Genomic DNA, 16,236 nt, shown 5'->3' with positions numbered 1-16,236 from the left:
GTCTATCTTAGGGTTCAGGATGGGGGCGGTGGTCGCCGGCGGTGGCGGGGCGGTGGCGGGGCGGTGGCGTGGGGATCGCCGGAGAAAAAGCTCGGCACGGGGGGCCTAGAGGGATGGTCGGGGCGGCGGCGGACCAGCGGTGGGGAGTGTTTTCGGGGCGGGCGGGGCGGCGCACCGCCGGCCGCGGGCGGCGGGGGGCTGCTGTTTAGCCGGTGGTGGCTAGCGGCTCAGGGGGGTGGAGGTTGAAGATGAACCGCAGGCCCTTGATTTCATATCCAACGGCTGCAAAATCGACTGACCAGAGATGAAAAAGTCAATCGACCGATGTGTAGCCTCACCTTGCTAGTACGTTCAGTTTCGACAGCAAAATTCAATTTCGACAGCAAAATTCAGTTTCGACAGTTAAGTTCAGTTTCGACAGTTAAGTTCAGTTTCGACAGTTAGGTTCAGAGATGAGCGGCTGATGTATTTTACATCTAGCACTTTGTGGTTATGTATTTTATGTCATGTATTGGAGATGCTATTAGAATTCCACTCAGGTTAACGTTGTTCGTTGTCTCTCTTGTCCTGCTTCAGCCTCGGCGTCGTACAACTGACCGGAGCTGCTCCAACGACGAAACCCTCCATCACAGCGGAGCAATACCTCGGGCTCCATCTCCAGACGCCTAAGATCTTCTTCCCCTCCTCCGACAGCAAAGTCAGCCGGAGCATCCTCACCAGCCAACCCAATCACGCTGAGATCGACATGGCTTCGCCAAAGAGGTTGTACACTTGTTGCATCTCTTTTTTACTCTACATGTTATATATATTGTCCACTGAGCACACAGATTTGTTCCTTTAGTGTCTCCTTGAAAGAAAAAATGTAGGAATTTTAATTTTCACTTGTCCTCCTTTTCAAATTCCTATTCATGAAGCACAAGACTAAGAGATAGTAGCATAATAGCATTATAACCGTACATTTTCTTGTGGTTTGATTTAATCTCACCATGCTTCTTTGCATCCTGTGATCTTCCAATTATTGTGAATCAAACACCCAGATTGGCAGAAATCCTGTGTTTTTAAATTCTCTGTTTTGCACGTGCATTCCTATCCTATTCCTGTCTATTTCCTATCCCTCCATTGTTGGAATCCTCCAATTCAAATGAGCCCTTACAGAATTACTTCTCTTACAGATAGTTGTCAAAGAAAACCTTGCGTGGTTTGTCCCGCCCCTGCTGCGCCGTCGTCCACCCCAGCTCAGCTGCTCCAACGACAAAAGGGTCTAGCACAGCAGGGATCCGGCCTCCAGCCTGTCTTTCGCCGCCTCAGATCTTCTTCCCCGCCTCTGGCAGCCATGAAAACTGCATTACCATCATCAACCGAGCAGATGACCTCGAGGACTACACGGGTCCGCAAGAGAGGTCGCACTCTTTCGTGTCTGCTTATGTTATGCATCGCTTAATATTACATGCTACTTTATCGTCCTGTTCACCGATTAGACTCTGAGTCAGCTCCAAACTAATGGTCAAACTTGAGTTTTAAAATGGTTGTGGGGTACATATCGGGGCCGCTATCAATAGTATCTATCTACTATCTGGTTAATCTCCGGTGTCTACTATGAGTTTCATGTTGGGTGGGAAACAAACAGTAAAGAAGCCATTATCTGTATTTTTTAACTGAAGCCATTATCTGCCTGCTATTATTAGTTTTGGGTCTATCCACAGGTTGCTACCATCACTCTGGATTTCTGCATGCACTCCTTACATAATCTCACTATGTTTTATTCCTATGCATGACAGTTATTGTAAACAATGGAACTGAACATGTAGAGCAAAAGAGACGAGCCTTGCGTGGCAATAAAATTTCATGCAGACGTCGCTCCATGGTAGGCGCAAAGGCAGCCCCCTCCACGCATTTCGGATTGTAATCGAGAGGAAGATATCTGTTCTGAGGGGGATTCAGAAGGAGAAGACAACTCCTATTTACCCCCTGAGGTCTTCGCTGTAACTTGGCATGCTGATGTTGGTTATATCATGCATATGGTGTCTTGCATTGCTTACTTTATACATCAAATATGTCATCTGCTTAGTTTAGACATCCTTTGTGCGAATGCCATCTGTTTAGTTTATTCATCGTTTATGTGAATTATGCAACGCCATCTTGTTTAGCCAGGCATCATATATGTGAATTTTGCAATGCCATCCTACTTAGCCAGTCATCTTATATGTAAATTATATCAGGCCATCCTTTTTTTTGTTACATATTACATTTGTCAACAATGTTAGTACATTCAACTGCTCTTCGTCTGCATCAGCCATTTGACACGGTGATGGCAAATTCTGGAGTGAAAACAAGGTCTTCAGAGCAGACTATGCTATCTGACGAAGCGCATATCTCGCTGGTTACGGATAGCTCCTCAGAGGACGATTCAGAGACAGATGACCAGTCCTATTCCCCCCCCCCGAGGTGTATGCTCTAACTTGGCAGGGTTATGTTGCTCATATCGTGCGTATGGTCTCTCGCATTGCTATGTCATTTGATTAGTTTAGACATGCTTTGTGTGAATGCCACATGTTCAGTGTCTAATTACCATATATGTGAATTATGCATTGCCATCTTGTTGCAAGACATTATATATGTGAATTGTACAATGCTATCTTGTTGCAAAGGCATTATATATGTGAATTATGCAATGCCATGCTGTTTAGCCAATCATCATGTATGTGAATTATATCATGCTATCATTTTTTGTATTACATGTTCCATTTGTCGACAACGTTTGTATATTCAACTACTCTTCCTGTGCATCAGCCATTTGAAGCGGTGATGGAAGTATCTGGAGTGAAAACAAGGTATTCAGAGCAGACAATGCTACCTGCTGAAGCAGACATCTTGCTGGTTACAGAGAGCTCCTCAGAGGAGGATTCAGAGACTGATGACAAGTCCTATTTCCCCCCTGAGGTCTATGCTCAAACTTGGCAGGGTTATATTACCCATGTCATGCATGTTGTCTTGCATTGCTTAGTTTTTACATCATATATGGATTGCCATCTGCTTACTTGCTTACTATATAAATCATATATTTGAATTATATCATGCCATCATGTTTACATAGTACATACACATCATCTATCTGAATTATGGCAAGGCACCCCATTTAATAAAGACATCATATAGTTATATCATCTCATCCTGTTTAGTGTTTACAGTCATCATATTTTGAATTATGGCATTCTATCCGTGAATGTATGTGTATTATGGTATGCCAACCTATTTAATAAACACATTATATAGTTATGTCATGTCATCCTGTTTACATAGTCTCATATTTTGAACTATGTCTTTCCATCTTTTTTAGTTAGCCATCATAATGTGAAATTGTGTCATGCTATCCTGTTTAGTTAGCCATCATGTATGTGAAATTGTGTCATGCTATCCTGTTTGGTTAGACAACATAAATATGAATTATTTCATGCCCTCTTTTATTCCCCACTATCCATTGCACCTGTCTATCATACAATGTCTATACTTTCAATTACTTTTCTTGTTTATCAGCCATTTGAATTGGAGAGCGTGATGGCAGTATCTAAGGGAGTAACAACACGGTCTTCAGAAAAGATAGTGCTACCAGTTGATGCAGATAGAACCACGGTTGTACTTGCCCAAGGACCAGATCCACCACACATAACCCAGACTCAGATTGTACCCCTACCCAGTTGGACAGAGAACCAGCTACACCCCTTCTAACCCCAACCCCGGCAGATAGTAACCCAGTTCCAGTTGACGCAGCACCGTCTCCACCACAGAGCACCCAAACACGAGCAGTTAGTAAGGGAACTGTAGTGCCCAAAGCACGAGGACCACCACTCTGAATCCCAACTCAACGCTTAAAGGAGAAGAAGATTTGTTCTCAGGTCAGGTTCTGTAGCTATGGTTCATACTCCTTTGCTCTTGCATTACTGTATTTACTCATACCAACTATTTTCAAATTTGAAGGATGGAATTGAAACTCCAATGGCGCAACAGGTATGTTTTAAACCTGTTTCTTTAACTGGTTTGCTGTTGTAACCTGCTCTATGTTGATTTCAGTTTCAATTGAATAAACAGTTATGTTCTCATGTCATGCACATTACAAGGGTTGTTATTGCTCTATAGTTACCCACACTTATATTCTGTCTATTCTGCTTTGTCTTGAACAAATATTATTTGAACTGTGTCTCTATCTTGATTTGGCAACAAAAACTAGAATGATATAGACCATAAAGTGACCATGGTACATAGATATATGTTTGTTTCATGCTGTTATCCTGTCCACTTTACTACTGAACTCATTTACCAAAATGAGTTTCATATACAACATGGTAAACATGTGATGTGTCTGCTTGTTTCTCTTTTAGAATGCGGACAAAATATTGGAGAACACTACCGCGTTATCCAATGGTAAAGGAAGTAATGCAGATAAGGTTCAAGATAGTGAGACATCCCTGTTGATCTCCAAGAAAGCTGATAAAAACTATCTTGACGACAGTGAGGGAACCCAAAAGTCCTGTCTTGATGTAGTGTTCGAGTTACTGGCCACTACTGCTGGCACAAGCTCTTCGAACTCGCTGCCTGAATCAGTTCGTCTTCTTGAGTCTCAACTTCAAGTTGAAAGACATCGATCAGATGTGCTGCGACAGGAAGCTGAAGGACTGAGGAAGTCCCTGCAGAATTCAGATGCATATTTTCTGGTGCAACAGCATGCGCTGGAGGATTTAAGCGCCAAACAAGAGAAAGTTAATAAGCTTGCTAAGCATCTTGCCAGCATTATGGGTACCCAGGATATTGTTTCTTGAGATCTTCTGAAGTGGTTTCAGTTCTGGATTTGTTTTGCTGCGGCGTTTATTTGCGCTGGTCGCCAACTTTGACAACCAGTGTATATGATATGCTGCTTTGTTCCCTATATTTGCACTGGTGGCGAACTTTGATGCCCAGTGGATGTAATATGTGTAATAGCCGTGATAGCCTAGCGTTAGTTGCTTGCTTATTTATTTCCTTGTTGTCTTGTTTATTTGTTTGCTTGTAGTCATTGCAGTTCTTTTTCCGCGGTTAGCTAGTGGCTGCAATAACCTATTTTTTAAAACTAGGCCACAATAACAATGGGCTAATATTTACTGTAGTGACACTGGGCCTCCTACTGGCCGTAGAAACAGTGGGCCTTCTACGGGCCGTAGAAACAATGGGCCTTCTGCGGGCTGTATCATCAATGGGCCTTATACGGGCCGTATGATCGATTGGCCAAACATGGGCCAAACAGACCGCATTATGGCCGTAAACGGGCTAGAGTTGGAATCGTCCGTTCATGGGCCGACCATAACGGACCATCGTTAATAGGCCGTATTTGATGACACTATGAAAATGGCCCAACGTATTAACGGACCACAAATGGGCCGACTGTAACCACGGGCTGAATTTGGCCCACAAGCAGAAAATTACAGTAACGGGTTGTAAGTAAACGAATGCTGGAAATGAGCCTAAGAATAAATGGGATCTGAGAAGGCCGAAAGTTAACATGGGTTGGAAACGGCCCAACGGAATAACGGGCCGTTAATGGGTATAAAGTGATACACTGTTCATTACAGGCCAGTTTCACCATGGGCCGTTAATGGGTGTAAAGTGATACACTGTTCATTACGGGCCAGTTTCACCACGGGCCGTTAATAGGCCAAGAGTTACATAGGGCCTCATATGGGCCGGAAGACGTCATGGGCCATACTTGGGCCAAAAGTGAAAACGGGCTGGAATCATATTGGATGGCCTAGATGACGCTACTGGGCCTAATTCGGATAGGGCGTAACGGGCCTTGGGTTAGCGGGCTGTAAATGGGCTATATGCGAACAGGCCGTTAACAGGCTTTCCATGGGCCGGCCCGCCACCTTTTAACCAAGTCTAATGGGCCGGCCTTTTCACAGGAATGGGCCTCTGTTGGGCCATGCCACGTGTCGACGTATCATAGGCGCCTTCTGTCCAATGAGTGGATGACATCTGTCCCAACGATGAGCCGACACGTGTTTCCTCCAGCCAATGATGATTTTACACGTGGAAAATCCCCATTGGTCGGGGCTGTTAACGGGTTATCGGATCCAAAACCCGACCCGATAGCTTAACGACATTCCGTTACGGTGGATGCCACGTGTCGGTCACCCTTGACGAAAGCACTTCTGTGACGCGCGATTTATCGTCATGGAAGTGGACACTTCCGTGATGATAATTTTGGTAATGTCATGGAACACTTCTACGACAGCACAGGTATGACTATCTTGATTCTGTCATAAATTTTTCATGGATGTACATGCATGACAAAAAACGCGACCTACTGTGACAAACACGTATCATCACGGAAGTGTATTTTTTTGTAGTGCACCAAAGACAAAGGTATCACTCGTAAAAGTGATTTTCATCATAGTACTCGCTCTTGCGTTAGGTGAAATCCAGCGTTAGGTAGGATAGGCAGGTATTCTAGGGATACGCTCATCCGCTGCCCGCGTAGGGTTCATATCTGTCCAAGGACAATGGTATAAGGTTCACATCTTCCCAAAGCCGAAGAACTTCTTTGAACTACAGCCAAGGCAAATCTCTAGTATTGGTATCGGGGGCCAGTGTCTAGGGATAGGAGCCGTCAAAAGGAAAGGCGAGAAGCCCTGGCTTTGATGACATCCCGACCTGTAGAAAAAGGATCAAGCAGAAGGAAGATCTGCTAAAGATTTTGATGCCTCAGTCCTTGCAAAACAGAGTCCTTAAAAAGGAAGTGGGTTGGGCTCTTATCTTAAATGGGATGTTCGGCCATTGGTTTCAGCACTGACCGTAAGTCTGAATCTGATGAAACTTAAGTGCCTTTTACTTTGGTTCGAAAGATGACCGTCCCATTAGCCAACCTCATCCACAGCTTCGCTAGATTTCTTTGATCTCGTGCATTTGTAACGCGGTGCTCGTAATTTCCCCGAGAGGTTGCTATGGCTTGAAGGCCCATCAGGTCTAACGGACTTTCGTCCTTCGACTCCTATAGGCGGCTTCGCTATCGCTCCTGACTTAGTATAGAAACCGGTATAAAAGACAAGTGCTCACCCTCAACTCCAAGGAATGGGAGTGAAATTCATTCCATTCTGTATAAGTAAGTTGATATGATAGGCTTTTCGGCACATCCTATGAAAGGCTCTCACCTAGCAGGCCTCTTTGACCCAGTGCTGGTACATTCTACAGTGGGAACCACCAGCCCCAATTGCTTATCCATTCAGTATTAGGTGCCATACTAGGAGTTATTATCATATAGTGAAGCGAGAAAATGATATATGCGACCGGTTTTTCTTTTAACAAGAGTGTCATCCCAGTGTTGAAGTAAACCACGAATCAAAGCCTAGGCTAGCCTATCAGTAAAGAGCTTCCTTCTAGGAAAGGTTTCATGAGATGTTGATGTGCTACCTTCTAGCCTACACCAATGTCTTAAGTTTCCTCATAATAATGACATCGTTGTTGTTTTGGCCGAACCGGAAACGGTGGTACCACCATAAGTAGGTTCTTTCGGTATTGACCAACAAGTCCCTCTCATTGAGATTAATACCAGCTTGGTGAAACCGAAATTTCCTAATCAATCAAATCTTCTTGTAAATTCATTGTGTAAAATAACTCGTAAATTCATTGTGCCAGAATTGATCACTGATCAGGTGTGATCAGTCTCATCCGTCTAAGAATCCGGTGCGATGAGTCTCATCCATGTAATATTTTGGAATTCCTCTTCCAACTCGTCCCAGAATGGGCGTTATGGCAAAGAACAAGAAGAAAAAGACAGAAGGAATTTGTCCAATAGTAACAAATGGTGCCTCCACAGGTTGACATCTGATCCAACCTAGTAGTAAGCAATCCGCCAAAAGCAACCAAAATATTCCTTGGTGAATCAGTCGAAAACTTGAACTACGCACATACATTTCTTTAAAAAAAGGTAAAGCCAAGAGAGATATAAAAACTGGTGCTATTGCGGCTACACCTCCCGCTTTGTCAGGTATACTACGAAGAATGGCATGGATCGGTAGGAAATACCATTCTGGCACAATATGAGGCGGGGTGGGCATCGGATTAGCAGGTATATAATTGTCGGGATGCCCCAAAACATTAGGAGGAAAAAATCCAAATGGAAAAAAAGATAGCAGAAGCTACCCGACCTACAAGATCCTTTACATAAAATAAGGGTAAGAAGCAATTTTATCCATCTCAGAATGTACACCCAATGGATTATTTGATCCATATTGATGCAATGCGGCCAGATGAAGAAGACTGGCGCCTACTAAAATAAGGGGGAGTAAATGATGGAGACTAAAAAAATGATTTCAGGTGGCATTGTCCACGGAGAAACCACCCCAAAGCCAAGTCACTATGGTATCTCCTACTACTGGTATGGCGCTAGCTAAGCTTGTAATTACTGTTGCTCCCCAAAAGCTCATCTGACCCCAAGGTGGTACGTATCCTATAAAAGATGTCACAATCATTAATAGGAATATGACAACTCCGAGACACCGAACAAATTCCCTAGGACTGCTATAACTCGCATGATATAGACCACGAAAAATATGAAGGTGAACCACAATGAGAAACATACTTGCCCCATTAGCATGCATATAACGGAGCAACCAGCCCCCTTCAACATCTCTCATAATGTGTTCTACGCTGTTGAAAGCTAGATCCACATGAGGTGTGTGATGCATAGCTAAGAAAATGCCAGTCACTATCTAAATGACTAAACAAATACCTGCTAATGAACCAAACCCCCACCAATAACTAAGATTGCTCGGGGTTGGATAATCTATCAAATGCTGGTTAAGTGTGGAGTATATAGGTTGTTTAAGAAGAGAGAATCGTTGGTTCCTTATAGTCATTTCTCTTTTCTATCGTTACAACTCCTCTTCCCCCTCATTTACCCCCTTGCCTTGATGGAAATTGGCTTCGCTGCGCCCTGAATAATCAAAAAGCTGCATGAGAAGATTCATCCCATTTTGGCGAGAGGGAGGCAGCGAATCACCTGGGCTACGGATTTGTCGGTTAGTTGATTCTCGAAATAAGGTCATTCGGAAAAAAACTGCCAGTTTCTTAAGGCTTCAAACGAACGACTATTCATTAAGAACCCCATGAAATCCAAGTCTATTTTTGACCTTTCATGAAGAAGTTTTTCCTGCACGCAAACTACCTAGCCCTTTTCAAAAGAACGTCGATTTCCATCTCAACAAAGAAAGAACTCAAAATAAATGAATGCAATATTGTTGTCCTATTACTCTTTTTTCCTTGTGGAGCTTTGGAAAGGAGAGAATTTGAATAAAGTAACTCTTGGAAACTCTTATTGGACGAGAGAGAGTCAATATGATATTGGCGTGGGTTCTACCAACTGAACGAAGAAGTTTTTGATTGGATAAACATCGTATAATGATAGACGCTTCTTCGGCACACATGGAGACATACCTCCCGTAGCTGACCCCTGAATTCAAGGATACTGTCGGCTTTGTTACTAACTGATAGAAACCCCTTAATACAACGTTCGTTTTTCATAAATGTCATAAGGTAGGTAGACCCGGTCTTCCGCTCGTCCGGTTAAGTGGCACATTGTGCTAAGTGCTCGAACCGTTGGCTGATCTCAGCTGTATCGCCTCATACAAATTAGTTAAGCGAGAAAAAAAACGGCTACATAGGAGCTCTATGGTGGACCACCAGCAGGAAGATCGAATGGCTTAGCGCATCCTGCGCCTACTGGACCTGACTTCGTAGGATACTCTGATAGACTAGTCGAATGTCAATGGCCTAGTGGTTGTATCTGCTTGCCGATTCCTATTAAGAATACGAGAGTGACAAATGAGATGGAGATCTTGGCTATCATCAAACCATCCTCCCTCCGCTTATCTCTTTCCTTTCTATATTATAAGTCTACTCGCACCTCAAGGGCCATTCATTTTACGCTCTCCACTGCATGAACAGCATTCCCAACTAGATCTGTACGGCTTCCGTTGTCTCCTTTTCGATTCCCGACTCTAGCTCACAGGTATCCATAAGAGCGACCAGCCCTGAATGCTTAAACCTATCAATCCTCTCCTAAATTTCTATCTTTTTGTCATTGGGCAAGGAGCAATCCATTCAGCACTTTCCGATGGGGACCAAAAGCCACTGGGCTACCAAGAAGTCGGATTCAGTTCAGTCCCGTTTTCAAGATTCGGTTCAGTGTTTGGGGATGGCTTGGTCCAAGCCCACATCCATAGTAGATGGACTTGAGCAGGCAAGTATGCCACCTACTGATATGATTGATTATGACAATTATGATATGGACTGCACGGTTGTGCAACAGATTGTACTGACTCGCTTACCCCCGAGAACACCTAAGACATGGGGGTTATTTACGCGAGTAAGCCTAGCAAGGACCAAGATCTCGATCTAGCCTAGTTGGGGCTTTAGAGTCACATGACACAGTACCAAGAACGGGAGAACCAGTAACAATTGATACGGATTTCCAACCAACGGATCTTCTTACCTTTGGACCGGAACCTTTAGCTGTTTCCTACTCGGTCTACAGCTTGGTTTGAAATGAGGGAGCCATACCGTGTGGTTGAAGCAGAGTAGCGTTTTGCAGTGGATAGGGCACTATCTCTATTCGTAGCAGCATTGTGTATTGCTCTCACTAGGAAAGTAGGACATAACCCCTACTATAGAGCTGGAATGGAAGGGAATGAGCTCGGCTACTTCTCCCCCACACTTCTTTATTTCTCCGTGCCCCTATTTAGTTAGTACTTTCGAGTTAAGAGCGAGAAAACGAACTATTTCAATTTAATAAGTGCTTGTGCAACGGCTTGAAAGTTACAGACTGAGTCAAGTGACCTGTTTTTGTCACATGATCCAGAATTGCACGAGAACCTACAAGTCCTGTTATCGTTCTTAATTCGATAGCCACGGGATAGCCGTTTTCTCGTCTCTCAGCCTTTCTTATACCTGCATTGACCTCATCGGTATCCAACCTGCTAAAACTATCTATACCCATTAGCTCACCACGCCAACAGTTCTCTTGGGTTGACTGAACCTACCTATCCGAAATCCCTGTTGCCAAGTTCTTACTGCACAGAAGCAATGGAACAGTATCGTAAAGTGAAGTGAAGCAAACAAACCACTCCTTTGGAATTGATGGACTTTACACACAGCCGGCGACTGAGATGTGCCATTGTCATCGTCAAGATCGTCCATCACGAGTACCTTCTTTTCTGCATCCGTCAGTTCCAGTTTTCCCAGCATGTTTTATTACTTGCCTCGCTCGATACCATCCACTTATTTCTCTTTCTCATGGGACACGTAAAGATACCAGCGCTTGTGCGAACAGTTGATGCTTGTTAAGCCATAGCTATCACTTCTCGCGCCAAAGCGCTCCCACCAACTACAAAATACCTTATAGGAGGGGCCCTTCTCTTCAGCTAAAAAGAAGCAGATATTGCCGTAAGCAGGAGATGGAAAAGCCCACGATCCATAACTTACTCACTCAGATATTTACTAGAGCTTGGCAGTGAATGAAGGCAGTACAGGAGACTCCGAATCCTATTCAGATTGCCAATGATCCAGTCAAGCATGAACTAACCAAGCATATTGGTTTTGATCACGTCTATCCAAAGTCAATAGAGCAATTTAGAGCGTAGCGGTATCTTTTGCTACTGAAATGAGATTGGATATGAATGTGGAATTCATTGAGTGGATAGATGAACTAATCTATACTCTGCCTGTCTTCCATTTCTCTGAAGATTTCCTTTACAACACAACATCAAACTCCAATTTCATGAATTGATAGGTAAGGATCGCTGTCGAACAGCTCTTCTTCATTTCTTCCAGAATTCTTTCTTCTAAGGGAGTAGGTATCGGGTTTCCCTGTTCATACTCCGAACATGAGTTAATATACTCTTGTAGAGCAGATCACTTAGGGCTTTATACTGGTTCGACGACTGGGTTCTTGTTCCTTTCTCTTCTTTGTCTGTCCACTCCCTTTATTTTTAACAGTTTTTGGAGCTTCTGGTACCACTGGTGTGATCTCATTCTTGAATGCTAACACCCTGGTGTCTCCTAATGCTACGCTTTCTAAGCAACCTCAGTGTTCTCTGAACTAGGTGAACAATCCAGGGCGATAGCGTGAAAGGGCCTCGTCATTGCTCATCCAGTTTCACTACATTAGCCTCCTCGTGTTCCTAAGGGCTACCACCAACTAATGCTTTTCGACTTCTGGCTAGAGCTACTAACCTACCTCGAACAAGATCTGCATCCCGGTAGCACTTTGAATCATCATTTTACTATTCCTAGGTTCGATTCCTGCTGTCTTTACTTTCTGTCTTGCCTCTATGCCTTCCTGGTGGGTGACTGTGACCTGGAGATGGTTCAGTGACTCTAAGCCAGAGTGATGCTTTCTTAGTTTCATAAATGCCTTTCTAAGCCCTTTCCAATCAATGGAGAATGGTTACTAGAGCTAGCGCATGTCCCACTTTAGAACACTAAGAACGTAATAAGCCTAGCCGGGACAAATGCACTCAGTGTTAGTCCGATCACCTCGGCTAAAATCATCTTCCCTTTATTAATGACCAAGGGTATCCATATCATGATATGTAGATACAAGAGGGCAGAGGCATTGATGCGGGTAGGATGCGTGTCTGCTTTCCTATTGTTTGAAGGAGTAGATACATTCATTTCCTTTTGCCAGAGTGAGAGTGAGAGTTGTGTGGGATGTTGACAATCACTATCTCGTGAAGTCACGAGCGTAAACCTTACATTGTTCCAGCAAAGCGCAAAGACGATGGTGAAAACCTTTGTTCTTGTCCGGCTGATGGTGTTCAAAGAAAACCTGGACAATGAGGGGCAGGTTATATTCCCTTTCTTCTGATCGATTGAGCTCAAAGGCAGAAGGCACTAAAGATGTTTAAGATGTTTCATCAGAATTGCTATTGACATCGACTCGCTCGAGAGATTAGCAAGCACCTCAGGGTTGTGAGAAATCCATCCCCAAAACCAAGAATTGGATCTATTGTTTTCACTTTCTTTCCCAAACAATGTATCTGTTGATACCTGAATTGCTTATATTGCTCGCCCTAAGATGGAAAATGCGATAGAACCCACTTTACATACCTCCATAGGAGGAGATCCCTTAGAAGAGAGTGAAACACGTAGTACAGCAATTCACAAGCCATAGAGAACGAAACTTGGAAGAACATCTAGTTTCAAGTCAGCTAGGAAGACCTCTTTCTTAAATTAAAGGGAAGGGGTCCACATAAGCCCCAATCATTCCCTAGCTTGTTAATCAAACATATCAGTTGGCGTGTTTGAATAACAAAGAGTTGGGCGATGGTTTTAGAAATCCCGAAACTAGCCATGCCCTAAAGAAAGTGAATTCCAATCTACGTGAATCACGAAAGAAGCAAAGCCGGTCAAAGAATCGATTATATGCCTTCTCTTTCCATAAGACCGATGGCCTTAGTAACGTAACGCACAGAAGGAATAGAAGATAGAGCGAGGGGATATGTCACAAGCAAAAGGGATGAACAACTACCCCTGTATACGTAGCTTTGTGTAACTGGGGGAACGACTGTTGAGTCAAAAAGCTGAGTGAGAAGGAAGCAAAGGATCGGTTGTGGCAGGATACGAAGTGCTCTGCTAAGCCAATACGAATGTTTACATACGAACCCACGCCAATACATACGAGTAGTAGGGGTATTGAAATTCTCATCAATTAAAGGTTAGGGCTCGGTTTCCGGTTGACTTTTCGAATCCTATCCTCTGTTTCTGGTTAAACCAATTAAATAGGAGTATCCACCCAACTTTCATATGATGTTGTTCCTATACGCTAACGGGTTCTAGGCAATGATTTCATTTGTATTCCAATTCGTAAGTATACCCCATCACTTTGTTTACCATCCCTATCATCTCGAATAAGGTTTCCTAGCCTAGCCCATCTCGGTGTGAGCTACTGAAAGAGAAAATTGGTCTAAGGGCAGCATCTACTCGTTCATCGCTTGCCTCACATCGAAAGAGGCATGGCTTCTCTCTTCACTCACTCCCCTGTTTGCCAGCTTCAATAGCATGGAAGAAGGTGTTGAAAGAACATAGTTTCATATCTACATTTTATCCATTTGATCTTGATCAATAATTCACTTATTGAAATAGAATAGAATAGAAATATCAAGAGAAACACTCTTCTTTCCGAAGATCCATTTCTAGTGGGACATCGTTCATAGGGAGCGCACATCCAATGCGCCCTCTACTCTTCACTCTTCACTCTTGTGCTCGATATCCTCTTCAACAAGGATTTGCGGCTCCAATCCCTTTATTTTTCCAAAGGTAAAAGATGGAATAGACCGAATCCAAAATGGAGGCGTGTGTCCCTTTCCTAATGCTTTCATAGCTTTTGCTCGTATTGTCAGAATCCGAGCTCTATGGGTATTCAACAAGAACCCAGCTGAGATAAAAAAATTTGGTATACTTTATAATGATCATGCCCTTCATTCATCTCTTTTCAAACTAGGAATACATCGTGGAATAGAATTGATCATTTATTTATCATTGTATTATAGAGGTTGTTAGCGGAATTATTGCATTCGAAGTCAAATAACTTGCTATAATGATACTAGTACCTATTGCGGCATAACGCATTTTTGAAGGTTCATTATTGAGTGCGTATTCACTCTGCGGAAGTATATTACAAAAGGGGTACTTATTTCGATATATCGATATAACTCTATCAACCAAATCATCATGTGGAATGATATAAACTAGCCTAAAAAAGTGAAAGAAGCCCTCATACCCACTCCTCTTTCCCCACCAAACCAACAAGTAGTAGGTTGGTGGGCCTCGGTATCTCTATTTGCTAAGATGGATACCTACACCACTCAATAGTTCCAAATCTTTTTTATCCCATAGGAAAGAAAATGCTTCTAGCAATTTTTGACTTTCTTCCGCTGTCATATGACGACCTTCACAACCTTCCACCAGAGGATTGTTTCTGTTTTCTTCCTCTTTAGCCATTGCTTCTTTAATCATATCTTTGATATTCTTTAGGGGCAATTTAAACATGTTCGCATCCCGTGGGAAGCGAAAAGCCAGAAATAGAATTTCCTCAGGTTTAAGAACCGAAAGTTTATCCAGATTTGGTACCAAACCCGGGAAAACCCCTAAACGAGCTCTTAAAAAATCGATATAAGCAGGGTCATAGGAATCCTGAGATTCCCCTCCCTCGGCTTTGGAGGAGAAGCTTCTTCTATGGCTATGGCCAAAAGGAGAAATAGTCCTGTTCACTATATTCCTCCTAGAATCCAAGGCATTTCATCGGAATACATCCTGTCTTTTCACCTTTGTAGTCCTATGCATAGTAAGTACTATAGCCCCAATCATAGCTACTAATAAAGTCAGACTAGAAACCAAAAACCAGACGGAATAGTAGGTATAAAGCAAATTGCCCAATGTTTCCAAATTAGTCCAACTTCGTACCTTTCCGCCATAAACCGTATATCTCAGAGAGGTCATATTTCTGTGGGTTGGTAGTAATGGAATGGTTCCATTATCTAAAATGATGAACATTTCCCACCAAAAGATCAGTCCAATAATACCACTCACTAGTAAATAGCGCAATACTTCTTCGTGAATCTCCGCTATTTGAATATTGAACATCATAACCATGAATAGGAATGAAACGGCAATAGCTCCTATATGAACTACTGGGGAGATCATAGCGGAGAAGTCGAGACCTAACAAAATAAGTAAACCAGAAGTGTCGCAAAAGACTAGGATGGGAAACAAAACAGAATGTACCGGATTTTTAGCACGTACAACCATCAAACCAGAGACCAAAGCAGGGCTCGACAAAACAGAAAGTATCATGGTACATCGTCCTCCCTTGAAATGGAACTTGAATGCTGGAGCAAGAAGACGCATTCAAGTCGATCTATTACAACCAGCGCGGTTGTTCGTATTTCATTTTCTTCTTCCAAGCCGACGCTCTTCTTATAAAAGAAAGCACTCACTGAATTTCGTCTTTCTCTCGGCACCAAGAATTTTTGACGTGTCTGGGTCGATCAGAGGTTCGGCTTGCTTCTCCCCCACCCTCGCCTATGAAATGGATAACCCTTGCTGCCATAGCAGCAAGATTTTAAGGGCTTCTGTTGAAGCGGAATAGGAGGAAGCCATGCATTCTTTCAAGAATCTCCAACCCCCCCCCTTTACCTTCTCTTTCTATTC

The 16,236-nt window shown here is 43.2% G+C and overlaps 1 protein-coding gene across 1 annotated transcript; it reads right to left on the bottom strand.

Moving 5' to 3' along the window:
- Positions 1–15,324: 15,324 nt before the first annotated feature.
- Positions 15,325–16,022, bottom strand: LOC123075097 (NADH-ubiquinone oxidoreductase chain 6-like). The gene has a single exon (XM_044497775.1). It carries the CDS (start codon positions 15,931–15,933, stop codon positions 15,325–15,327), a length of 609 nt encoding a protein of 202 aa, XP_044353710.1. The 5' UTR covers positions 15,934–16,022.
- Between the last annotated feature and the right edge of the window lie 214 nt (positions 16,023–16,236).

Source organism: Triticum aestivum, chromosome 3D, assembly GCF_018294505.1.
Source record: "Triticum aestivum cultivar Chinese Spring chromosome 3D, IWGSC CS RefSeq v2.1, whole genome shotgun sequence".
Taxonomy (NCBI): Eukaryota; Viridiplantae; Streptophyta; class Magnoliopsida; order Poales; family Poaceae; genus Triticum; species Triticum aestivum.
This window is presented reverse-complemented; position numbering and strand designations above follow the sequence as displayed.